We start from the raw sequence: 26,330 nt of genomic DNA, 5'->3' as shown, positions 1-26,330 counted from the left end.
CTCAGGTGCTGTGATCCTCACAGCAGCCCTTTGGGAAGGTTCCTATCTGGATCCCTCAGAGGTCAGGTGTCTGTTCTCTGCCTCCAGGACTCCTCCCATCCCTTGACACCCTGTATCTCCTCTCCCTCAGGCTCCCTGACGTACCATTTTCCAACCCCAAAGTCCTCTCCCAGAAGCAGCCACACCCCTCATCCATCCTGCTCCCAAAGAAAAGTCAGCTGCTAAAGACCTAGGTGGGCCCCCCGTTGCTGAAGCTGCAGCAAGAGTTAGCCTTTACCACCACTGCCCAGGAAGTAATCCACAGTCTTCCCCCCTCTCTCCTTTTAGGGTGCTACCATGAAAGATGGGAACATTCGGGGCAATGTGATAACAGGTGAGTGGATCCCTCCAGCACCCCTTTCTCCACAGCCAGGGCGTTATTGACAGTCATAAGAGTAACACAAAGTCATGATGTGCAAATTCACAACATGCAAACATCAGCAGTAGCGGTCACTTGTAGGCTGGGATGTCACCACAACCATCAAGGAAGGGGGGGGATTGTTTTGTTTTGTTTTGTTTTGTTTTGTTTTTGTTTTCTTGTTTGTTTTGTTTTCCAATCAGAGTCATGTATTCTCATGTTCAAGAATGACCTTGAACTTCTGATCCTCCTGCCTCCGCTCCTGAGTTCTAGGACTCCAGGCCTGTAGGGGATGGGATCCAGGGCTTCAAGCATTGTAGGCAAGTACTCCACCCACTGAGCCATACTTGCAGCCCCGAGGTCTACTTCTAAAGAAGCCAAAGCTAAAGTTGGGGTGAGGGGGTGGAGGAAGGGCTTCCCTTATCATGTCACCAGAAAGGTAAGAGTCCGGCCGAGGGTATAGCTGGCTAGAGGGCACTCGTGGCCAAATTTTCCAGACCCCCCCCCCAGACCCCTTCCCTCCTAGGTCTCCACCCCCAAGGTGTGCCCTGGATGCTAAGGGTGGTGGTGTCTGGTGGCCACAGACAAAAGACTGAATACAAATGGCCCCACGCAGTCTAAGAAGCAGCAGCACGGGCTGGCATCATGTAGGCCCCTCCCAGCTCCACTTCCTACTGGAACTTCAGTTTCCTCACCATAAAAAATGGACCTTCCTGGGCAGAGGCAGGTGGATCTCCGAGTTCCGAGGCCAGCCTGGTCTACAAAGCGAGTTCCGAGACTGCCAGGACTACACAGAGAAACCCTGTCTCAAAAAACAACAACAACAACAACAACAACAACAACAAAACCCAAACAGAGAGAAAAGAAAGATGGAGCTTACCAAGGCCTGAGTGCAAGGAAATTGTTATATACACAGCCAATGTGTGGGGTACCCAACCCCAACTCCCAAATCTTCACTTCCGGAGGTTTTGAATAGGAAATTATATCGAAGAAAGCCCTAATAAGAGGGGTTAAACCCTCGTCTTCCCTGAGATTAAATCCTTAATTCTAATTTCAGTCTTGACCATGGCCGAATGGTGACGCCTGTCCTTGCCCATGAGAAGTGTACCCAACCTCACGGGTAACCCCTGCACCCACCAGCCTGACCAGAAGCCACCTGAGACAACTGCCTTCCACACACCCATGTCCATGAAGCGACAGTCTTTTCGCACTCCACGCTCAGGCACCTTTTTAGCCCCAGACGTGTTTGAGAGGGGATCCCCTGATTTACCTAAATTCAGAAGCTCCAAAGCAGCCTCAGAACAGTGGCGTGCCATCACTCTTGTAGACCCTGAGCCACACAAATGCACAGGGCTCTTGGCACACTCTGCTCCTGTTCCCTCAGCAAACACACACGCACGCGCGCGCGCGCACACACACACACACACACACACACACACACACACACACACACACACACACACAATCTGATCTTCAGTGGGGAAAATGAGCAGTCAGGAAATCCCCTGGCTCTCGGTATTGCTGGTGACCCAGTAGCCAGAAGTATACTGTGAGAAACACTTCCAGCAGTGCCAAACAGCCAGTCCTGCTTTTGTTTCACAGTTAAGAGAGGAAAGGAGGAGCAGGATCATGAAGTACCGCTGTTCCCATCCCACTAGCGCGTCCTTGCCATCATGCCTGCCCTTCCCCCAGGCCACCACTAACCCCAACCCAGGGAAGACTCCTGGCTTGGGGTTGGGGGCGGGGGATGGAGGTGTATGGGAGTGTGTCCTCCTGGGGAAAGGAAATAGGAAGAGGGGAGTTGGGAGGGGCACAGCAGTCTTGAATGGAGTTCCAGCTTAGAACACCTAGGCCAGGCCAACCAAGTCCCCCGGGGGTGGGGGGTGGGGGTGGGGGTGGGGTTGCTGGTTGCTGAGTAGGCATGAGGCAAAGGGATATACATCTTCAAACTACAGTCTTACCCCACCTCCCACCTCCCACCCCAAAGCAGCCAGCCTCCAAGAGGGAAAGTGAAAGGGAGGGAGCCTTGTCCCCCAGGGCCCTGAGCTTCCCAGCTTCTCCAGTGCCTGTAATCAAACCTTTTGAACCCTGCCCCACTAACCCAGGTAACCAATTCCAGACCCTCTCAAACCAGCCAAGAAACTGACTTCTTCAGGGATTGAAATGCCAGGTTAAAAAAAAAAAAATAACATAATTAAAACCCACCACCAAGCACTCCTAGGGGAAGAAGGGTTTTTCTTCTGAGGCAGGAAGTCCATCAGGATAGACTAACACAAAGACAGGCCACCACCAACACCCATCTGCTGGCCCAGAAAGGCCTGGGAGCCTCAGCCCTTCATGCCAACCTGGAGCCCCACTCCCAACAACAACACCCTCACCTATCCGAAACATACACCATAAATAAAGACACCAAGTGTGAGATCCCACCAAGCCTAAGTCCTAGTGGGGGGAGGGAGGGACCCAATGGGTGTGACTTCATTTGGGTGGCCCAGGAAGGTCACCAGAGATGGAAAACCACAGGTGATTTTTATTTTATTTTATTTTATTTATTTATTTATTTTTTAAGAGTAGCCAGGAGATGTTATAAGCAGAAACTTCACCCCGGGTAGCATGGTGGTGAAACCACCGGTGTCTCCTGTCCTTTTCCTTACAGAATACAACCCTCCTACCCCACCCCCGACCACTGGTCTACACCGCTACCAGTTCTTCGTCTACCGTCAGGGAAACAGCGCCATTTCTATCCCAGCCAATGAGAACCAAGACCGAGGTGAGGCCTTGCGGATCTTCACAGTGAAGCCATGGTAGATTCTGGGGGGCAGAACTGAAGTTGTGTGTCTTCATAGGGAAGTCAGAATGTGAGCTTCTACCATGAGTCTTGGAGGCTGGGGTCAAAGGGCAGCGTTTCTTGGGGGTGGTTGGGGCTAATGTCCTAAAGGAGGTTGGCTTCAGATGTGGTCTCCCAGAAGTAAACACATCAGCTTAGGGGCACCCCCAAAACTTTGCATGGCATGTACAGGCAACTGCCCTACAACACCTCAGCGGGTAATTGTGCCCTATAATTGAGGCCAATCTGGGCAAGAGTACCCTGGAATGCCACCCTGCTGGTCTGTCTTCATTGGTGGTTAATTGCTTGATCTGCCTTGCCATCTCAGTGTTGGGGCAAAGATGTCCCCAGCCACGCCCCCCCCCTCCCCCAGCTCCTCTGAGCACTCCTCCTCAGACCCTGGAGAGGACACACTTCCACAGCCTTCTCAGGGCTAACCTGGCCTGCTTGGCCTCAGTCATTGTGCCAGAGGGGCTAGGAAGCAAGATGAGATGGCTTCCGAAACAGACTGAGGGTAACTCAACTGTGTGCCTTAGAAGTCTCTGGGGGGGGAAATGGGAATACAGTGATCCTGTGCCCTCCATCACCTCCCGGGTTCAGGAAAGGGAAGATCCTGCAGAACTCACAGGTCTCAGTGTAAGGGAACATAAGAACACACATGCCCCGGGCTGTGCAAAAGGTGAAGGGGAAGGCAGTTGTGGGCAGCCATTTCCTCTCCCCCAGTAACCCCAACTAGCTTCCACCCACTGGGAAGCCAGCACAGGTATTGTCACATCCCCTGTGCGCCTGAGGCTCCTGAGGTAAGGAGCTAAAGGCCAGAAAGGGACTGGCATGCTGGTGGAGCCCTTTAGATGTGTGCTGAGCAAGGTAGGTGGGGGCGAGGAAGCATGGATCACAAAAGACTCGGCCCCTGGAGCCAAGATGGTGCCACCGCTCCACCCATGAACCCTCTCAGGTACCTTCAGTGCCTGGCCAACACACAAATCTATTTAAGCAGCTCTACCAAGGCCATGTTTTTAATTTAATTTATTTTATTTTACTTTTTAGGTTTTTTTTTTCCCCCCCCCGAGACAGGGTTTCTCTTGTGTAGCCTTGGCTGTCCCAGAGCTTTGTAGATCAGGCTAGCCTCAAACTCACAGTGATCCTCCTGCCTCTGCCTCCCAAGAGTGCTGGGATTAAAGGGTGTGTGCCACCACCGCCCAGCCAAGGCCATGCTTTTAAATCTGGACATCATGTGTGAAGAAAGATGGGGGAGGGGGAGGATGCATCTTGACCAGACCAAAGCAAGTTTTCTGTCTCCCCAGCTTCCTGGGTACCAATCTGACCAAAATCACAGGAGGCTACTGAGGCTGGGTAGCTGCAAGGTGCCCTCTACATAGCTCCCACCCATCCCATGAGACTCCTGTAGAATAGGCACTCTACCTTAGACCGTAGGACAGGCTCATGCTGAGAAGCTGGTTTTGTTGTGACAGGATAGAAGTGAGAGAGAGCATTAGAGGATGCCAGGAAGAAGAATGACGGGGACAGGAGAGGAAGGGGACAGTGTGTGTCCAAGACATTGCTTGTTCTGCTATGACAGGACTCCTGGTATGTGGCCATAGCCTAACAGCCATGACGCAAACACAGTGGCTCAAGTACTCAGCACAGAAGGCCTCTCCTCCTAGGGCAGATGGTAAGGCAAGAAACCCACAAATCTATGGGGCCTGAAACTTTAGATCTTTACCGGAACCACCATTCCTTACACACTCACACTCACACATGCACCTTGCACGCATCTGAGCAGAATAAGGCCTCCATAGTTTTCTTTGCTGCCAAAGATTCTGGTCCTACCATGGGGGAGTACCTTCCAAGTGCTTAGCCTTATGCCAAGAGGAGACAGTCCCCAGAGCCCACAGGATTTTCCCTGCCCTCAAGGAGCTGACAGTCCAGTTTGGGGACTGATTAAATAACAGCTCGGAACAGCTTATAATTAAGCCCTTAATTGTTCTGACTCTGGGGACACAATAGTACCATGTGGATGGGGGATCTGGGGTCTCTGTCTCTCCAGGACAGTACCCCCACTTCATCCAGGTGGACCACAAAGGTGTCTTGCTGTGGGGTGAGGAAGTCTTGGTTCCACTTTGTAGCTGGTGCTAATGCTTTCGGGGCCTCAGCTTCCTATCCAAAAAGATGAGGTGCTCTTTGGCAGCCAGTCTATAGGCATCTTGTCCTGGGGCTTCATGGAGGAGTGGAGTATAGATTGTGTCCTACAGAAGAAGGTCTGAACTCTGGTATGAAGGAAGGTGAGCTCTTGTCTGTGGAAACCAGAGATGCAAAAGTTCTTTTTTTCTTTCTTTCTTTCTTTCCTTCTTTCTTTCTTTTTCAAGTAAGAAAGTAGGGAGCAAGCCAGGTGGCAATGATGGTGCACACTTTTAATCCCAGGACTCAGGAGGCAGAAACAGGAAGATCTCTGTGAGTTCGAGGCTAGCTTGGTCTACAGAGCAAGGGTAACAGAGAAACCCTGTCTTGAAAAAAAAAAGAAAGAAAGAAAAAAGAAAATATTGAATAAACAGAGGAAAGCTTGTGGGCACTCTCAAAGGTCCACCGTAAGTGTGGCATTCGTGGGTAAGCCACAAGCAGCCAGTGGAGATTGTGGGAGAGGTAGCACATTAAAAAACAAAAAACAAAAAACAGCTCTTTGGTGACAAGCAATCTGAATAACCAGAGAAAGGGGGCAGGAGCCCCCCCCCCCAGTCAGGATGTCTGCTGATAGCAGGCAGCGAGAGGCCAGCAGAGATGGACCCAGCACAATTGCAAAAGCTGAAACTGCTGTGGTCCTTGCATAACTCCTTTGAGAGCCTGGTACACTCTGCACTTATCCTACAGGACTTAGGAACTCATAGAGCCCTAGGCAAAACCAACACTCAGGTCAGGGCATAGGGCTCTGCCAACGAACACAAGCCCCAGGACTTGCCTTGTTCTAGTTTGCTGTCCCTAGGACTAGAGCCATGGTATGCTATGCTAGAACCAGTTGCCGTATCCCCTAGGGTGAACAGACAAGGGCAGCTTCTAGAGGCTGAAGGGGAAAGGTAAAGCTATCCAAGTAAGGCAAGGAGACATCTAAAAAGACAGCTGGCTGAGCCAATTAGCTAGACAATTATAAGAAATGTTTGCAAGGCAGTTTTGAAACTAAAGTAACCTAAAGGTCCCCAGTGTGACACGAGGTACAGTTCACATGAAAAACAAAAATATGTCGAACCAATTGTGTCCTATTCCAATTCAGGGCCCTTGTCCTTTTCGGGACTCATGTGTATGTGGCAATGAATTGCCGTTGAGCCTGCTGTGACTGGTAATGAGTGGCAGGTGGCATCATTTAAAGCCAAGAGGGTGAAACCCTCCTCAGGATCCTGCTCTGTCCCATGACTCAGGACAAATACATGTATTCAGAGAATAAAGACATCTTGACATTCAAGTTCTTAATCACTGTGTGACCTTGGACAAGCCACCTCAGACCCCTGCACCTTGACTTCTGTCTCATCAAAATGGAATGAAATATCCTACAGTAGAATGGCCTGGAACTGATATGCTCCTAAGTTTACTTTCTGTGCTCTTCCTTTCTGAGTTCTGCTGTGTGGATGAGAGCGATGACAAGATTGACTAAAAGGGCCGCCCCCAGATATTTCTAAGGGGAGGTTTCCACAGAGAGGACCTAGAGAGGGGTTCAAGCCATTCTGATCTAGTTAGGAAGTCCTGTGGTGCCATGATGCCACACTCCCATGCCATGGCCCCTTCCTCTCTTGTCATGAATGTCCAATGCCCTCTGCACCCCCTGGGACAATGTCACATGCTAAGTCCTGCACAATATCCTGCTGACAGGACGAAGGAGAACTGCAAGTCTCTGTTCCCTTGGATGTGTGTGTGTGTGTGGGTGGGTGGGTGTGTGTGTGGGGGGGGGGTGTGGGTGTGTGTGGGTGTGTGGGTGTGTGTGTGACCCTGCTGTAGCCTGAGAACTGGAACACAGAGATTACTTAGGAGAAGGTATCCGAACATATCAGATATCATTAGGACCCCTGAAACCACTGCCTCTGACAATGGTGGGTCATATTTCAGTGGCATCATCCTAAAGGCCGTGCTTTGTCCAGACTAGGAGCTAGAGGTGATTCTGGTGTAGGATGTACTGGATTTCCACTCTCTGCTTCCTAATTGACTGGTCCTATCCTAGCTACACACACACACACACACACACACACACACACACACACACACACACTTGTACACACACATGCACACTCATGTATATGCACACACACATGCTCAAAGCCCGAGACATAGCCTCAGCTAATCTATGGACTCTCCGTGGTTTCGCTATACCTTCTTCCTAGCAGCAGCCTTGGTCTTGACATTTCCATATCCATATTCTAGAAGAACCAATTGACCCCATAGTCCCCCTCCCCCATCCCCCTGCCCCCACATCCCACCTTCCACCCCCGCGCGCGTGTGCATACACACACACACACACACACACACACACACACACAGAGATCTCTAGGAGCCTCAAATGTTGCCAACTGATTCATCATTCCCTATCTTGATAATCTAGAAGGGCCAACTGCTTCCCTCCCCCACTCTGAATTGTTCCCCAGTGTGCCCGCAGCAATGGGGGGAGGGGTTGGGGGAGTGGGGAGGAGGCTGTCCCTTCTCAGCTCAGCCTTGCCCTACATGCTCCCGTTTGTGTCCCCATCACTGTGTCAAGGTCTCCTAATACTCCGCTGTGCTCAGACATCTGCCGGGGTTTCTTCAGTGTTAGTAGGCACTGCTCCTGGCAAGGGGCTCCTGACACTGGTACCAACACACTCAGCCTCCTCTCTCCTCCAGACCACCAGATGTCAGGGCTCTGGGCCGGGGCCAGGGCCAGGCAGGAAGCGGCTATCTCTTGCCTTGAGCTTGAAGGTGATCATCTTATGCGACACCCCCTTCTTGTCTCTGACTAAGCCTCAAACTCCTAGAGAGCTCTAGTCTACACTGTGCTGTATCTAAGCCACTGGCTCTCAGTTATCACAAGCCAGTCTCATGTTCCTCCTGTGTGCGGGGACATGGAAGCGATTAGGAGGAAGGGCCTGGCAGTCATTTGGTAGGAGCATTGGCTGGCTGGGATCTGTGGAATATCCATGGGTTCTCCATGATCTATGTCCTATGAGATGACAAGATGGCATTGCCACCACTTGCTCCAGAAACCACTCAAAGACCACAAGCCCAGGATGGGGCCCACTGTGGCAGTCACCACCTCCGGGACTTTGAGTGGGGAAGGTTTTTTTCTATTGCAAAAAAAAGGATGAAAACGGCAAGCAGGAGTGGTTAGGGTGTGACACTAGACAGGCAGCTGTAAAGTGTACCCCAGTGCACACAGACAGACATCTGAATTCCAGGGTCAAAGAGGAGGAACAGGCATGGGCCTGCCACGCAATGGCTTCTAAGTCTTGCTTATGGATCTGAACACCTGCAGGGCTCTCACGGTGAGACAGGACCATCGTGGGCATGAAGGCAACAGAGCCCTAAACCAAAGTCAGTGGTGACATTCAAGAGCAAGGCTGGAAGGGCCCCCTTTAGGCCTGGAGGCAAAAGCTAAAGCTCAGAGAAAGTCAGGGAGTTACAAATTGAATCAGAGAGGCTCAAGAAGAAAAGAGGTCGTATCTGAAGAACAGCTCCACCCTCAAACTACCACCCTCCAGCACATACACACAGACAGACACAAACACACACATAACAGGGCCCACTGCAAAACAGCCCAACCCAACCCCCCCCATGACCTCCCACAGTGGTTCACCTGGCCTGGCCCCAGAATCCCTCAGGGCCTAGGCCCTGATCACATCTCCCTGTGGGCTTGTGTGGCAGACAGCTCTCTTTTGCCTCCATAGGCTCCCACCCACCTGGCAGGACTTGGTATCTCTGGGTTCCTGGCAGGCGCCCAGCCAGGAAGGTCCTAGACAGCACACAGTCGGGCACCCTGTCCAGGAACTATCTGAAATTTCTGTGGGCTGCAGGTTATGTCTCTTGGAGAAATATGTCCCCCGGCAGGCTGAACAGCAACCATTCAAAGCAAAAGAGGACAGGTCGATCACAGAGAACCCACATATAACCCCCAAGTTCTAGCCAGCCATTGCTACTGCCAAATACAGGACCTGGTCGGGGCCAACCTGGCCACTGAATTCCTTCCTCTCTCCCTTTCTCCTCAGCCACAAGATAGAAGGAGGCCCCAGTACCCTCTGGCTGAACAGTTAGAAATCCCCTCACATTCCCCACCTCTCCTGGGTTCTCTTCTACAGAGAACAGAGACAGCCCCTCACCACCATGAGCCTACCCAGCCTTTCTCCTGCCCACATGGGACCAAAGTCCCAGGTCCCAGTGGTCCCTCTGTCCCAAAGCCTCTCAAGCCAGCAGGATCAGCCACTCAGCAAATACTCTCCAGAAGTAATTGGATGTGATGGAACGAGGGCTTTTCAGCTCCCCAGCGAAAGTCTCTGGATGTCATTTAATGGCACAAAAAAATAAAAGGCTCAGGCCTCCCGCCTACCACTGCCAGGACATCATTAATCTCCAGGGAAAGGCATCAGCACTCCCATCACCACATCCAGCCCTGGCGAGCCAAACAAATTACAGGCCTGAGATGGGCTCTCCGTGGGGCGGTTATTAGGTCCAACTTGAATTTGTGTTGTTTTCTTCAGAGCCACCATCCCCTGTTCTCCTAAATGGGAGAGTAGAGCAAGGTCAAGGCCAGGGAAGAGGCTGGACAGATACAAGTCACTTGTCTTGAGACTCCGTAGCTAAGACCCAGGGTGCCTAAGTCACTGTTTGGACTGCCTCAGGCAGGAGGCCAAAGTCAATAGCTAAGAACCTGGTCTTTTTTTTTTTTTTTTTCTCCATCTTATCTGAACCTCCACCTTATCTCCACCTGTCTCTCTTAGCCTCCCGACCCCACATCCCTAAGATGAAAGGGTCAGATGAAAACTGTCTTTCACCAGAGTAAGGCCAGGCAGCCCTGACCTATGCTGGCTGGAAATCTGGAAGTGGGCTCGCTAAAGGGTCTGTGAGCATCAGTCGGGAGTCAGCTACAAAGCTGTGCTACTGAACAAGGCCTCCCCCAACCAAGACTGGTTCTAGGTTTCTTCCAGTGTTAATCAGGTGACATAAGAAACTCACTGAGGTCGGGGACGAAACGAGATAAAGCCGCTACCGCCCCCTATCCCTAAGAGAGGCCCAGGGAGGCCCTGCTAAAGATCCACTCAACTCAGAGTGAACACATTCTGGGAGAGGAGCTGTCTATCTCCTTCCCCTGAGGCCTGCAAACGATGAACACCACTTCCAAACTGCAAAAGCCAGAACCAAGGACTCAGGGCCTAAAATGGAAAAAGAGGCCATGAACATTACCACCGAGGGCCATTGCAAACCTGCTAGCCATGACATCCCCTGGGAGTGAAACTCAGAGAAGTGGTCCCTCTCTCGGATCCTGAAGAGGGATCCTCTATCTTCCATACCCCTGTGCTTTTAAGATAGCGCTCCTTCAGCTCCCCTTGCCTTCCTCAACCAAGTTAACATCGGTCAACCTCTTCTCCATCAGCTGTTAGCAGAAAACGTGACCTCTTGGCAAGGCTGCCGCAGCTGCTTCTATAGCATAAAAGGGGTGCCCCAAACTGCATGTGATGTGTGCGGCCCTGATGCAGGGTCACCAGCGTATACCCCAGGGTATACCTAGCCTCCTCTAGATGCCTCTGACAGCGCACTCACTGACCTGCCCGGTCCCTAGAAGAATCCTTGCAGGGTAGTGGCCTCATCCTCTTCCTACAGCTCAGACACAGAGCAGTGCCATGCAGGAAGGGGCTTTCCTTCTAGCAGTGACCACAGAAGCCACAGCTCTCCATTTCTCCCCCACATCCCCCACCCCCACCCCCCAGGGCCTGAGTCACCACCCCTCTTCCTTCTAGAGCTTACTCTGGGTCAGTTCCTCCCGCCCTCTGTGGCAGGAAACAAGTGGGGGTGCATAAAGAGTCCCTGCTGAGCCAAAGGAAGAGGCAGCAGGAGACAAGCCACCCCAGGCCCTGGCTTTGTGGGGCTGATGCCCAAGTGGCTGAAAAGCCCTGGTGTTGTTGGAACTGTAGCTAGAAGAAGCCTAAGTATCTCAGGACACTCGGAGCTCACACAAAGGCAGCTGCTGAGCTGGGGGTGGCCAGCTCCACGTGAGGGAAGCCAGGCCTCTCTCTCTCTCTCTCTCTCTCTCTCTCTCTCTCTCTCTCTCTCTCTCTCTCTCTCTCTCTCTCGGGACATAGGGGATTTCTTTCCTCCAGCTTGCTGTGATCTCGTGATGAGTTTCAATTCCCTCATTGCCACCCAGGTTCCTTCCTGTCATACTTACTCAGTGAGGAAAGGAGAAAGCCACCTTGTCCCTTTATGCCTGCCACACACCACTTCACCCAAGATCGCGTCCCGGACACACACACACACACACACACACACACACACACACACACACAGGTGGGGGTGAAGGCATGCATGTGCATGCATACAGAGGACACACCTTGCACGTGCTTTCCACGGGTCAGATTAACAACATTTCTTTCCAGCCAGCCTGGACCCCTGGGGTACAGGGGTTCTAGCCTGGCACAGTGTACACAAAAGAAGAGCGACACCATGGAACTGCCGAGTGTAGTCATCACCTACCTATGGGCCAAGCTGTCAGCACCTCAGCTGCCTTCCCAGGACAGCCGCAGAAGCTCTAACACTACAGCCCTTGAAGTAGAGTCAAACATGCAGATGCTGAGTCAGACAGGCTTGAAGGAGCCTTGAAAGGCCTTGGGTCCCCCATCCTGTACCCCATCTGGTACCCCCTACCATCAGTCTGTGAGCCAGAATAATCCCAGTCCTCCACATTAGAAGTGACATGAAGGAATGTGTACAGTGCTCCTGTGATAACAGCTGGCTCCTAGCAAACCCTACAGGGGTGTGCTCTCAACTCTTATTGTTTCCATATCGTCATTACAGATTTGGGGGCCTGGTTTTTTTTTTTTTTGTTGTTGTTGTTGTTGTTGTTGTTGTTGTTGTTCTTGTTCTTGTTGTTTTTTGATTTTTTTTTTTTTTTTAATGTCCAGTGCTTGAGAAGATCACTGAAACACGAGCCTGACCTGGTAGGGAGGGGTGATAAGTTGAAAAAGAAACATCAGTAGACTTCATCTCATTTTCATTATAAAAGAGGCTATGGATATAACTGGGGGCCACTGGGGGAATACGGCCCTAAGGTGAGGCTCTGAAGAGACTTTCCGGCTGCCAGCTTCATGTTGGGATTCTTCCATCTAGATCCCATTGATGACTGGTCTCCACAAACCATGGCAGATTGGCCACTGCCTCTCCTTACTATGGGCCACTGCCTACTCCTTACTCCTCAGATGGTCTCCCACTCAAGGAAGATTGCTAGAGTTAGTCACCCCGAAAAGCACTGCGGGACACATGCCAATTACAGTTATCCAAATAAACAGGAAAAGAAAAAAATTAGTATAAGTATACTCCATGAAGTAGGTAGGGAAGATATACATCAAATGATTTGTTATCTGAGACCCAAACCTACCAAAGCTTCCTGTATTCCCCTGGCAACCCTCTACCCACGGGAACATGGGAATACACATGCAAACACTTCCTTCAGCTTTCCCGGTGCCTAGGCCTATATTCACCTACTTCCCTGTCACAATGCCCCTTCACTCTCCTCACAAAAGATACATGTTGGGTTGTCTCCCCCTGAGAAGAGACCTCCTCTGGCCTAGGCACTGACTAGGATTCTCCAGCCCCAGACAGGGAAATGTCTCCCATATTTGATCCCCATCAAGGATCTAAGTACAACCCTTCTCCCTTCACCTCAAGGAGGGACCATGTCTCATGGGGGGTACTTAGGACCCTGGGGGCACAAAAATTGTAAGAACAGCAATAGGTTCCTGTCCATCTCAGCCCCAACAGCTAGGGAAAGCAGGGGTGAGAAGTATCCAAACCCCTGTCACGTCAGAAAACTAAAGAGAAGTGGGGGATGGAAAGAGTCAACACCTACCTGATGACACTTCATACGTGAGGTGAGAAAGCAGCAATGTCTACTGAATAAGAGGCCCTGGGGAAAGAACCCCAAGGGGGCTTTAACTCACTGGGCCATGTCATCATCATCCTCAAGCAACCAGGTCTCTAACTCTGTCATGGTAGGGGACTCTGCAAGCATCCAGACCCTCCTAAAGCTATCTCCCTGGAGCTGGCTTGCCCCTGTCAGGTCATCTCAGGTCAATGCCTATCGCTTACTGTCTCTCTGTGATCTGTCTGTCTTTCTAGGTGCTTGGAGCCTAGACAGATTTGTGCAGCAACACAACCTGCAAAATCATGAAGCAAGTACCCAGTACATGACAGAGTTTGACGGGCCGATGCCACCAAATTTTGGTAGAAGTGACATCGAGGCCACAGGTGAATCCGGTCAAAGATAACTATTCACTGAGCTGTTTCCACATCCTGTATAATCCACTACAGATGGGCTGGAGACAAAACCTCCTCTTGGCATCTCCCAAATTAAAAGAAAAAAAAAGAAAAGAAAGTCACCCAGGGCTTAGCGATTTGCTTTCTAACCTGCACTCCTTCACAAGTCAAAGAGGGAAGGGCTGAGGAGCTGGCTCAGCCAATAAAGAGCCTGCCTTGCAAGCATTAGGAACTAGGCTAGGATATCCAGGACCCATGTAAAGAGCCCACTGATGAAAGCATGAGAGTCAGAGGCAAGCAGATCTCCAGAGCTCACAGCCCAATAGCCAAGGCTACTTGGCCAATATCTGGGCCAAAAAGAGATTCTGTTTTAGCCAGGTAGTGGTAAGTGCATGCCTTTAATCCCAGCAGAGGCAGCCAGATGTTTAAGTTCAGGCCAGCCTGGTCAAAAAATGAAAGAGGAGAGAGAGAGAGAGAGAGAGAGAGAGAGAGAGAGAGAGAGAGGAATAACAATTTTTGAGGGTTTCCTCTGATCTCACATTCATGCACAAATACATGTGTGTATACAAACACAATCACATGAACATGCATACACAGGAGGAAGAGAAAGGAGAAAGAGGAAGAGGAAGGAAAGAAGGAGAGAAGGAAAGAAAAAACAACAAAAGAGGACTAGACCTAGACCAGCATCTAGCCCTAAAGTTGAGGATTTCTTATAAACATGAGCACATCAGGCTGGGAGCCAGATGGACAGGAGGAGACCAGGTCTCAGGGCTTGAGCTGCCCAATCATTTATCCACCCAAAAGCCCCCCACTCCCACCCCCCACCCCCACGCCCACCCCCAGTGATGGCAGTGAGGAAGGAAGAAACAGTCATGGAAATTGGGTTTTTGACCGTGGACCTTTCCAGCTCTAACATCCAACAAGCGTCATTCAGTGACTTTGGCTGACACCTATTCCACACCAGACCCAGCACGGGGAGAGAGAGAGGTGCCACTCTGGTGGAGTTCAACAGTCTGGGGTGGGGGGTGTCAACCATCAGATAGTCACAGTCAAGTAGCAACAAACTACAGTGTTATGAGGCTGTAAGTGCGGCCTGGTTTCTGGCAGGAATGGAAGAGGCAAGGCCTCTTGGAAGAAGTGATGTTGGAAGTTGTGGCTGGAAAGTGGGGTAGAGACTAGAGATAGATGCAGAGAGAGTCTTAGAGCTTCACCAAGCCACTGGCAGGAACATATAGCGATGGCTTGCAGAAAATAAACGTCCAATAGAGTAGCTGGAACAAAACATTCAAGAAAGATATTTGGGGAGGAGGAATAGGAGGAGGAGAGGGGAGGTAATAGGGAGGGACTAGGAGGAGAGGAGGGAGGGGAAGTTCCAATTGGGATGTAAAGTAAATAAATTAATGAAAAAAAAAAACCAAGATATTGGCTGGATATATAGGCAAAGGTTGGGCCAGTACTCACAACTATGCTATAACTTTTAATTGAATCTATATAAAAAAAATAAATTATGGAATGGTAAATAGATTGGAGCAATACTGGTATCATAATCACATTGTGCTTTTTAAGAATATATAGGGGGTTGCTTCTTGGTGTTTTCATCATCTAAATCCCTTGCATCTCCTTGTATGATCCTTGGCTTTGCTGCCCAAAGACCCCCTGAAAGCGCACCCCCTGCTGCTCCTCAGATGCTTTCCCTCCACCGAGTCCCCTCTACTCCCCTCAAGAACCTCGAGATCAGGTCCCCTCCAAGATTTAATAAGACGTGGAGACTGTGGCTGAGACACAGCAGCACAGGTGACTCGCGTACAACATGCTTTGAGATCCCCAGACAGATGGGACCGGATGAAGCTAAGCATGCAATTCTTACCTTCTTAGAGGCATATCCCATGATGGCTACAGGGTAGAGGGGCCCCAGCTGACCTCTCATCCTATGGAACACACTCTTAACTCGTGGGTTAATTTTCCTGATTGGATCTAAGGGATGCAGAGAGGCTGGGTACTAAGGCTGTGACTCGGGAAGGGGAGTGTTGGATGTCTCCCCCACATACACACACACACACACACACACACACACACACACACACACACACACACGCCCCTTTCCATTGCTAGGTTCAGATCCCTGCCCAAAAGAATAGGAAGAAATGTTTTTGTTCTAGTGGCACAAATGATGCCAGTCCAGGGCAAAAGGAACCTCGTGCTCCCTCTACCTCACCAGGCAAGCCTGTGAGCAGAGCTAAAATAAGAAACAAAAGGAAGTTTCCATTTGCAGTGTCGTGGAAGACAGCCACAAAAGGGACTTTTTGGGTTCCATATTCCCTGGAGCCTTCTATCCATAACCCTTACCATGCCAGATGCAGAGTGTAATTGGCAGCTCCAATTGGTGCCCAGGACTAGGATAAATAGAAGGTCAGCTTGGTAGGACAACCCCAAATTGAGACATCCTCCCTCTTCTGCTTTTAATTCTTTGTGGCTAGCATGTTTATTTTGGGGTAAGGAAAAAAAATCGGATGTTTATCCTTCGAGGAAATTATCAGCTTGCTTTCTTTCCTCTTTTTTTTTTTTCACCCCTCCCTTCTTTTGCCCTAGAGTTTGAGGCTGAGTTCAGCCCCATGATGGACCTCTGTTCTTCAAGTCCTAAAAAGTGAAAAAGAAAGCAGCTGGCCCAGGCCCTAGACTAAAGCCAGCCCTGTCAGAACCATGGCAGAAAGCCTGGTGGCAGGGGGTGGAGGGGGTGTGGGGGGCAGGGGGGTCCTGGAGTCCGTGAAAGTGACCACTGTGGCACCCACTCAGCTGTTTTGTTTTGTTTCTTCAAGACAGGGTTTCTCTGTGTAGCCTTGACTGTCCTAGACTCTCTGTAGACTGGGCTGGCCTCAGGCTCACAGCGATCCACTAGCCTCTGCCTTCCAGAGTGCTGAGATTACAGGCGTGCGCCACCACACCGGGCTGGCCTCAGCTTTTTACCTGCAGAATTCTGTGGGCCTCAGGCCCCTTTTCATTAGCTTCCTCCAGGAGAAAACAAGGGCACGTAAACGGCCAAGATATATAAGGGAAGGTACCGTGACCCTTTACACACTAAGGAGAACTGACTTTTTTTTTTTTAGAATCATCATTGTCAGATGTCACTTACTGAGCAGTCTTCACGTGCCATGCACTACACTAAACGTTTTACATGCGACCCTGATTCACAACCTACTCAGGTCTTCATGCCTGTCCCCTCATCGCATTGCCACAACAGCCTGATGACGCAGGCAGTAGCATACTCATTTTATAGATGAGGAAACAGAGTCCCTACTCCCTGATTCATGAAAAGCAACAGCAGAATCTGGCCATCGAAGCCTCTCGCCACAGTATTCAGAGGAATGGCATTCTAATCTTACTCTCTGGGCAATACAAAATAAAGGCTAGGTCTTTTAGTCACTCAAGAGCTGGACTGAGCCAAAGGAAAAAGACTTACGAGTGCCATAATCGTTCAAAATGTAATCCTTCAAAGTGTCAGCCGTCCTGGACCTTTGTGGCAAAGGCTAGGGCCTCGGAGTACTCAAGACAAACAGGTTAGCCCAGCGAAAAACTGTTACCACCGCCCCCTCCCTGTGAAGGCCACTATCCCACTACTTTCTCTTCAATTAATTGACTCTCCCTTCTGTCTCCCCATACCCACCTGTGTGCTAGCTACTCCTAGAATGGAGTAGCTCCAAGAACATTCAAGAATGGTGGTAATAATGGTGCTGGTAGTGAAGGTGATGATGGTGGTGGTGGTGCTGATGATGATACTCGTGGTGGTGTGGCAGTGGTGATGGTGTGTCTGGGTATTAGGCCTAAGTAGCCATGGAATATAAAGAAAGCTCAGTTTCCCCTCCAAAGACAAGTTCACATTAGACTTCTGCCGCTTGACAACCTAGTAACCTTGAGCGTCTTAACTGTTTCAGGCCTCTGTTTCAAATGCAATAAAGAGTCTGAAGGAAAGGGGTGGGAGTTTTACGATGTCCTTCTAGGATGGGTTACAGCAGTTGGCTGAGCTGGCAGAGCAGACACTGGAGCACAGTGCTGGCATGCAGGCTGTTCAACAAATACCCGGTTCCCCCTTCTTCCAGCTCAGGAGGAGGAGCCACCTCCTCCAAATGAGCGTCCTCTCTTCCAGACCCATCAGAACCTCAGCAGCCCAGGGAGAGGCCCAACTAGCTAGGGTGCCTTGAGCCCCAGCCCAGAGTCCCCCTCCCAAACTGAGCAAAACAGTGGGATTCTTGGATCAGGAAAGACACTCAGTTCCTTAGCAACTAGCAAGCATTTCCCTATAAAGACAAAGACCCTTCACTCAGAATGCTCCCCCCAGCCTCTCCAGGTGTCTGATCTACTTTTCAGGAATGGCGTGCAGAGCCACCCACCTCTAGGACCTTGCCCCACTGTCTTAGCCAGCCTAATAGTGAGTGAGATGATTCCAGAAATACATTTCCTCCTTCTGGTAGTTAACTTTTGTCTCTGCCCCCAGTAACTGCTAAGAGACACAGGAGATGTGTATGTGTACATGCATGCACACACGCATGCACATACATGCACACACACTGCATGCACAAATGCACACATATGCACACATGCACACACAAACACTGCAGGTACACATGCACATACATATATGCACACACATGCACACAGTGTACGCACATGCGTGCACATGCACCCACCCCCCCACACACATACACACACACACACACACACATGCACACACAAACACACAGAGACATCCCCTTGGCCCTTATATCCCCTTCTGAGAGCAGCAAAAAATCAGAAATAAAAAAAAAAAATAGAAAAAGGCACAGTCTTTGTTCTTAAAAGGGGAAGGTGGTTGTTAAAAGTGGGGGGGGGGGGAGCTGCTGAAGGGCAGCCCATGTCTGCCATTCACTGCTCAGTTTGCCTGGGCAAGTCGGGCACCACTTTGGCTTCAGTTTCTTCAGCTATCAAGTACTTTGTTCTCTGAGGTCCCCTCCCCTCCGTGTTCTATACTTCTGTTTGGTTATTTTGAAAAGCAGTGGAGAAAGCACCACAGCAGGGTAGAATGAGCATTTCCGTGATTAAGAATGACAAGTGCATTCAGCTACAGAAACCGGAAAATCCTAGTAAGGGTGCTTGGGTTAAAGATGAGTTTGCAGATGTAAGGAGTGATGGCCCTGGGATTTCCCACCAGCAACATCTACTGGATCATGCCAGACAAAACTCAAGCAGAGGGATCCTCACATTCACCTCAGGGACCCAAGGCAGCACACAGAATCCTAAACTGGAGTCCTAAGTCAGGAGCAATGGGCTAAAAGGAAAGAGATAAAGCTTGTCAGAAAGGGACCCAGCTGCCCTGGGTTCCCACTTTCACATCCAGTCTCATGGTGAAAGCAGGTCAGCCTACCAGCCTACGTGCTCTCCGCTTCCCAAGACCCAAAGAAACAGGGACCGTCTTACGTGTGTATTCAAACCCATGACTTAAGGGTGGCAAAGTCACTGCCCCAGCCCAGTTGTGTGATTGTGAAGCCTACGGAGCTGAGCCTCAGAAGAGGGTAGTCAGAAGACAGGCTCACAAGAGGAGAGGGCCATGCAGCCTGGGAGGGAATGCTAGACTCTGGAGGGGTGGGAAGGGAGACTTGGGAAGAGAGGGTGGAGATCAAGGCATCTATGAGCACCACCAGTAGCTCATCCCTGACTGGTACTACAAGCAGGTTTACCTGAGCACAGCTACAATGTGTCAACCTGCCCTCAAGCCCCGATCCACACATAAATAACATCCACAGCAGCCCTTCTCAGCCCTCCTAACGCGCTTCCGTCCTTCAGCACACTTTCTTTTTTTTTTATTAATTTATTCATATTACATCTCAATTGTTATCCCTTGTATCCTCCCATTCCTCCCTCCCTCCCGCTTTCACCCTATTCCCCTCCCCTATGTCTGTGACTGAGGAGGACCTCCTCCCCCTCTATATGATCATAGGGTATCAAGTCACTTCTTGATAGACAGTTATCTTTCCTCTGAGTGCCACCGGGCCTCCCCATCAAGGGGACGTGGTCAAATACGGAACAGCACAGTTTCTTATGTTATGGTGATCCACCCCCAACCATAATATTATTTTCACAACTGTAATTTTGCTAGCTATGAGTCCCAGTGTAAAATATCTGATAAGAAGGATGTCTGATATGCGACCCCTAAGGAAGCAACGGACAGGTTGAGAGGCGATGATCTGCAACCTACGCTTTGCCCATGTGGCCACTGGCCACAGTCGTCAGGAACTCACGTGTCTTCCGGCTTCTTGCCAGCCATGCCCTCCCCATCCATACATATACAAGCATGAGCATTCACACTCACACACATACCTCTACCATATGCTACCTGCACATGCATACTGTCAACAGAGCAGCCCACACAAAAATCACATGATGTGTGCATCCAATAGACACTAAGGGGGGATCGACTCTACCAACTTCTTTCTAGGCATCCTAGACAAGGTGCATTTGTGATTGACTATATTGCTGAAGCTCAGCATACTCTCACTCACAGCCTGATCACACACCAGCCCACCACTAATGCAGAAAAACACCTCTGTTTGCATGCGACCGAGTAGCAGACTTGACCCAACCACAAATCTCACTTTGCAGTCGCCTGCCACTCCAAGTGGAATTTTGATGACTGCAGTGGAGGTTTCTCGTGTGTGACTGGGGAAGGAAGGGAAGGTGGGAGGTGCTAGCAGAAGGGAACCAGTCCTTCGCTTAAAGTTCATGAGGAAGGCATCCAGACACATGCCCGTCCTTCTAGCAGCCCTACCTCTGGCCCCTTGCCTCTGTACTGCCCAGCCAGGGAAAGGAGAAGCCAAAATTGGCCAGACTGTGCTGCTAAATTGGACCTTGGCAGCAAAGGGGAAACGCGTCAGTTCCCTGGGGAAGTGGCCTAGCCCAGGGCGGCCACAGGCCCCTGGGCTTCTACTCCGATGGAACAAAAGTTGCTCAAATAGATCTGATGCTTTGTTTTTGAGCCTAAAATACCCTGTGGTGGCAGCCGGAAGTGTGACCACGGGAGGGAAGTAGGGCAATGGGGAAGAATTTGTTTGAGTTTCCATCATGACTACTTTTTCTTTCATTTGGGGTCTAGAAGAAGCTTCACCTTCTCCCCCATGTCAAAAAAAAAAAAAAGTACAGTTGTGTAAGAGGAGCATATGATCCCAAGATTCAGGCCTGGGACACCCCAAAACCACCATCACCATTACTCTGCTGCCTCATTATAATCCCTCCCACAAACACACACCCTAAGGAGGACTATGAACACGACCCCGTCTTCACAGCACACTCACAGTTTTTTCTCAGGCCATCTGGGACAGGGACCATGTGTCAATTCTTTCAGGATCTGACTGTCCCTAATGCTCTTCTGTGGTGTGTGTGTGTGTGTGTGTGTGTGTGTGTGTGTGTTGTGTGTGTGTGTACACGGATGTGCATGTGCTGTGGCATGAGCATGGAGCCAGAGGATACCTTTGAGTGTCAGTTCGCTCAGATCAAACTCAAGTTGTTGGGTTTAGCAGCATCCCCACCTGATGAGGCGTCTCACCAGCCCCTCAGGAGACTTAAACAAAACAAAACAAAACAAGAGTCCGTACTTTGATAGGCAAGCCAGCAGACCAAGCCATACCTCCAAAAGGCAAGGATGGGAGAGTAGCTGTCGAGATCGGCCTCACCACTCTTCATCCCCCTCTTCCTAATTTATTTTTACCCATACTCCTCGCCACCAAATCACCTGCATTTATTTTCGTTCTCCTCCCTCCCTCTCTCCCTCCCCCCTCCCCTCTCTCCTGAAGCCTTATGGGAACCTGCATCTCCTCCACTGCAAAGACCTGATCTACTTCCATTGATACCTTATCCCAGTGTGTGATTGTCGCTACACAATAAATAACCTCCAAATACTGGGGGGTAAGATGGGAACTGTGGGACAAGAGGTCGTCCCTACGCAGTTCCATTACCCCCTGAAGACTTATTGATCCAAAAAAGGCAAAGGCCCAATGGGCGCCAGATGCTTGTGCCAGGTGGGTGGATGGGGGTGGTGTTGGGGCCAGGAAGAGATTGGGATGCAACGGGAATCTACGCAAAATCAGAAGTTACTTTTCTGCCCTTGCAGAGCACATGTTGAAGGGGCCCATTTCTCAGAGGATTGCACAAACGTGGAGATGGGGGGTGGGGCAGGGGCGGTAAGAAAGCGCATGGGCAAGGCATCCCTACAACATTCCCCGCTGCCCCCCCTCCGCCATCCCACCCACCACCCACTCCCCACTCCCAACCCCCCACCAAGAATGAGCGTGACTGGGTGTAAAGCTGTGAAGATCCATCCATCTCCTGTCCTGCAGAGGGTGATATCCCATAGAACAGAACCTGGCTGTGTACCCTGCCGTGAGCACTTGCGGGGGAGGCGGGGGGGAGGGGGGTGGGAGGGTTGCTGGTCTCTGAGACCACACAAAGCCCCTGGTACCAGAACATCTGGTTTTGAACAGGTCACACAAGACATGGAGTGGCATCGCTGGCCCGCAGCTGGGGACCTATGAACTCTGACTGCAGTTCAGAGGCAGCTCCCGGCCTCGGTCCCTGGGTGAGATTTACCAGCTTTTAACAACAGCAGGATAATCACGCTAATGAAAAACTCCCTCCGGGCTTGGGGCAGCCAGACTGAGATGAAGAAACCGGGAGGTATTTCGGAGTCGCCCCGATGAGTCATTCTGAATGTGCCGGGAGTCCGCCAGCCTCTGGGCACGAAGGACTTCTGTGTCCTCTCCCTCTGTGCTCCACAGAGATGGCAGCATGGGCTAGGGGTTACAAGGTCCACCCCTGGAGCATCCTAGGCCCTGCTCTGGAAAACTAGGCACAGACTGAGCCACCAGCAAAGCCAGCAACTCTGCTACCACCTGTGGTGAGGCCTGTATAGGTCTTAAGGTTCTCCCATCCTCCACAAGATCTTGGCTTCTCCCCAGCTCTCGCCAGGATGCCAGGTTTTGGAGAGGGCAATTCTCTGATGTGTTCCAAAGCTCGGCGAAGATCCCAGCTGTGCTTGGCCCCCAGCCCTCTTTCTGCCAGTGCCTCAGTTTCCCTGAGTAGCAGTAGCTCAAGGTTCCCCATACCCCACCCTGCCCCCGGGTGGTGGGAGCATTAATTACAGTTCGTTCCTGGCTTTGAAGATGAAAATGCCAAGGATCATTACCTCTCAATTAACGGGGTTATTACCTCTGGAGATTGTGTCGAATGACTCCTACCCCGCCCCTGCCCCCAACCTGGGATCCTGTAAGTGGTTCCCTGTTGTACTGTTTCTATTCCCCCTCCCCCTTCTCATACTCCTCCTTTTCTGGGTTCACACTGGTAATTACCCCCCTCCCCTTCCCTTTCAAAATTAGGACTGGTAGAGTACTTAGCATATTCCATCTTGAACAGGAATTTATGGAGTCCCTGATGAGGTGGTTGGTGTGGGTAGACAAATGGATGGAACCAAAGGGAGTACTCAGTGGGTTGAGGCAGGGGGATTAGGAGTTCAAGCCCAACTTGGGATATACAGTGAGGCCCTGCGGCAAGCCCTCTCTTCCCAAAGATGTATTTCAGCCAGCTCTGCAAAAGGTAGGAGGCCCTCTGCCTGAACTGCTCACTGCAAGAACCCCATCGAGAGCCAGAGTTCTGAGCTTCTCAGGAGAGTCATTAGCTGTTCCCCCAATCCGGCTTGACTGCATGCACACAGCAGCAAGCCCCCACCCCAACCACCACCACCAAAGGCTGTGCTGCTCAGTCCTCTCTGCGGTAGATGAGACTAAAGGCCTAACAACAGTGTGGGGCTGAGACAAGGGCCCAAAGCCTGCAACCCTCTCTAAAACCTGGAGCTTATCTTATAAAGACGAAGGGAAAGATTCGGCACCTGCCTTATGAATAAAGCCTGTTTCTGCAAAAGCAGGTGGACAGCGAACCACGGCCATAAGAACTCACCTACGGTCTCACACACACACACACACACACACACACACACACACACACACGCACACACACACACACACACACACACACACACTTCTTTTCTAGCCTTTCATTTCTTCTCCCCTTCTTCGCCACTGCCCCTACCTCCCCCCCCCCAACGCACACACACACTGACACTCACACCTTTTCTGCTTCGTTTCGAATCATGAAGTTCCTCTTTCCAAAAAGTACCATCCCCTGAGAGTCCTTTCTGCAGAGACGCCATCCCTCCTCACTGAGAAGGGGTTACCCCACAGTGAGTCCCAGGGGAGTGACAGGCCCTTAGAGCACATGATTGCATTTACCCTGTATGAACCCCTGAGCTAAGACAGTAAAGTTCCCATTACAAGCCCTCATATCCTGACCCAGTCCCCCCAAAACACACACACACACACACACACACACACACACACACACACACACATACACACACACACACCACCCTTGCCAAGGAACTCAGGCCCTCCTTCTAGAACCTCTAGCTCCAACTACAACTTCAACACATTCCTCCCTCCCAAACCTGCCGGCCAGAGAGCTGAGAAAGGAGACCTGGTTCATTTATTCCCTTTCCCTCTCTCCTTATTAACACCCACTACTAAAAGTTCACTCAGAAACCCATGAACTGACAAAACGGGGAGCGAAAATTAACAGAAGTGTTGCCTAACTCTCTTGAAGCCCATGAAGAAGACTGATCATAATAGCCAAAATCAGTCATGGGTAGTTTTTGTGTTTTGTTTTGGTGTTTTTGTTTTTGTTTTTCAAGACAAGGTCTCTCTATGTAGCCTTAGCTGTCCTGGATTCGCTGGCCTCGAGCTCACAACGATCCACCTGCCTCTGCCTCCCAAGTGCTGGGATTAAAGGCGTGCACCACCACCGCCCGGCAACATGGGTAGTTTTTCATCAAGGAATCAAAACTCCCAACTCCTAGACCAGGACTAATGTTTGACATTTACCCACAATGTGCACTTTTCTCAATCTTGACTTTTTTTTTTTTTTTGAGACAGGGTCTCTCTGTGTAGCCTTGGCTGTCCTGGACTCTCTTTGTAGGCCAGGCTGGCCTCGAACTCACAGCAATCCGCCTGCCTCTGCCTCCCGAGTGCTGGGATTAAAGGCGTGCGCCACCACACCTGGCTCAATCCTGACTTTTAATAGTTCCCGTCCCAGCTCAGTCCCAAGTGCTCATCCTCTGAATTACCAAATGGAAATTAATTAGCTCTATGGACTCACTCAGGTCTTGGTAGAGATGGCTAAGATAAACCACCTTGGGAATTTACTGGCTACTCCTACACTCCCAGCAAGTGGTACTCTGTAACATTTTCTCTTTGGTTATTAGACACCTTGAAATTACCAAGCGTGTGAGCCCAAATATGCTGTTTCTACATGATTAGAATAAGATTATTTGAATTTAGACAATAGATTTTTATAAAAGGAAAATGCTGGCTGGGGAAATGGCTCTGTTGATAAACAACCTGCCAGGCAAACAAGAGGATCTGTTTGTCTAGGATCTGTGTAAAAAGCCAAGCATGTCCTAGTACATGCCTGTAACTCCAGCTGTGGAGAACTGGGTGCAGAGACAGGCCAGCCTAGCCAAAGCAATGAACTTCTGAGAAACTAGAGATGGCTCCACAGTGCCTGCTGCTGCAGCAGAGGACCCAGCTTTGTTTCCCAGAATCCTTATGGTTTAGAATCACTTGTAGCTCCAATTCCAGGGGATATGACACTCTCTTCTGATCTATAAGGATATTTGCAGGTGCATGGTGCATAAAAACTCACATAGGTGTGCTTGCACACACAGAGAGAGAGAGAGAGAGAGAGAGAGAGAGAGAGAGAGAGAGAGAGAGGAGATTTTTAAAATTAAAAATAAACATAGGGAGCAATTAGGGATACTTTGAATCAACCCTCATACACACACACACACACACACACACACACATACACAGGTAAACAAGCACATGTGCACACACCAAGTAAATACATGCACATACATACAAAATTTTAAAATGCATAAAAGTAAAGTATGTGATTGCCCTTGGAGAAGATCTCATGGCCATTGAGTAGCATAGTCAGTCTTCTGCCTGCTAATAAATAGGCCCTGGCAGAACTCCTGAGAAGTGTAAATGCTACAGCCCTTTACTGGCCTCTGAGCTCTTCCTTCACCTCCATGCTTGGTGCAAAGGATGCTGGGATACATCAGTCAAGCCTCCTTTCTATTCCTCATTGCTTTCTCCCCAGGTTTTCAGGTTCTGTGAGAGACCTTGTCTTCAAAAATCAAGATGGGGGAGATGAAGAGTCACCTCAGAGGTTAAGAGTGCTTACTGATCTTTCAGAGGAGCTGATTCTGTTCCCAGCACCCATGTGGTGGCTCATAATTGTCTGTAGCCCCATCCTTCCCCTTACTCACACCAGCCACCTCATCTCTTCCCTCTGTTACAGTCATAAAAGGGACAACAGCCAGAGTCAAATGCATTCTTTTTTGAAATTACATGGGATGAATTCAAATAGATCAGCCATGGGTGATCTAAGACTCTCCCAGACAAGGAGATCATCTGCTAATAGTAAGAAATGAGGAAGACAGTTCTAAATTCTTCTTCAATGGACAGTTGTTTTTTTAAAAAAAAAATGAGGATGGAGAAATGGTTC

At 50.2% G+C, this 26,330-nt stretch overlaps 1 protein-coding gene across 1 annotated transcript in view; it reads left to right on the top strand.

Annotated features, from left to right (window-relative positions):
• PEBP4 (phosphatidylethanolamine binding protein 4) overlaps positions 1-14,130 on the top strand; it is a 221,631-nt gene extending 207,501 nt beyond the window's left edge. The window contains exons 5-7 of the mRNA XM_084768266.1: positions 328-373; positions 3,051-3,164; positions 13,554-14,130. Coding sequence (XP_084624392.1) covers positions 328-373; positions 3,051-3,164; positions 13,554-13,702 — 309 coding nt within the window. The 3' untranslated portion in view covers positions 13,703-14,130. The remainder of the gene's footprint in view (positions 1-327; positions 374-3,050; positions 3,165-13,553) is intronic.
• Positions 14,131-26,330: the final 12,200 nt, after the last annotated feature.

Source organism: Acomys minous (genome assembly GCF_964271855.1).
Source record: "Acomys minous genome assembly, chromosome: 18".
Lineage (NCBI taxonomy): Eukaryota > Metazoa > Chordata > Mammalia > Rodentia > Muridae > Acomys > Acomys minous.
The sequence above is the reverse complement of the archived record's forward strand: the minus strand, read 5'-3'. Positions and strand labels throughout refer to the sequence as shown.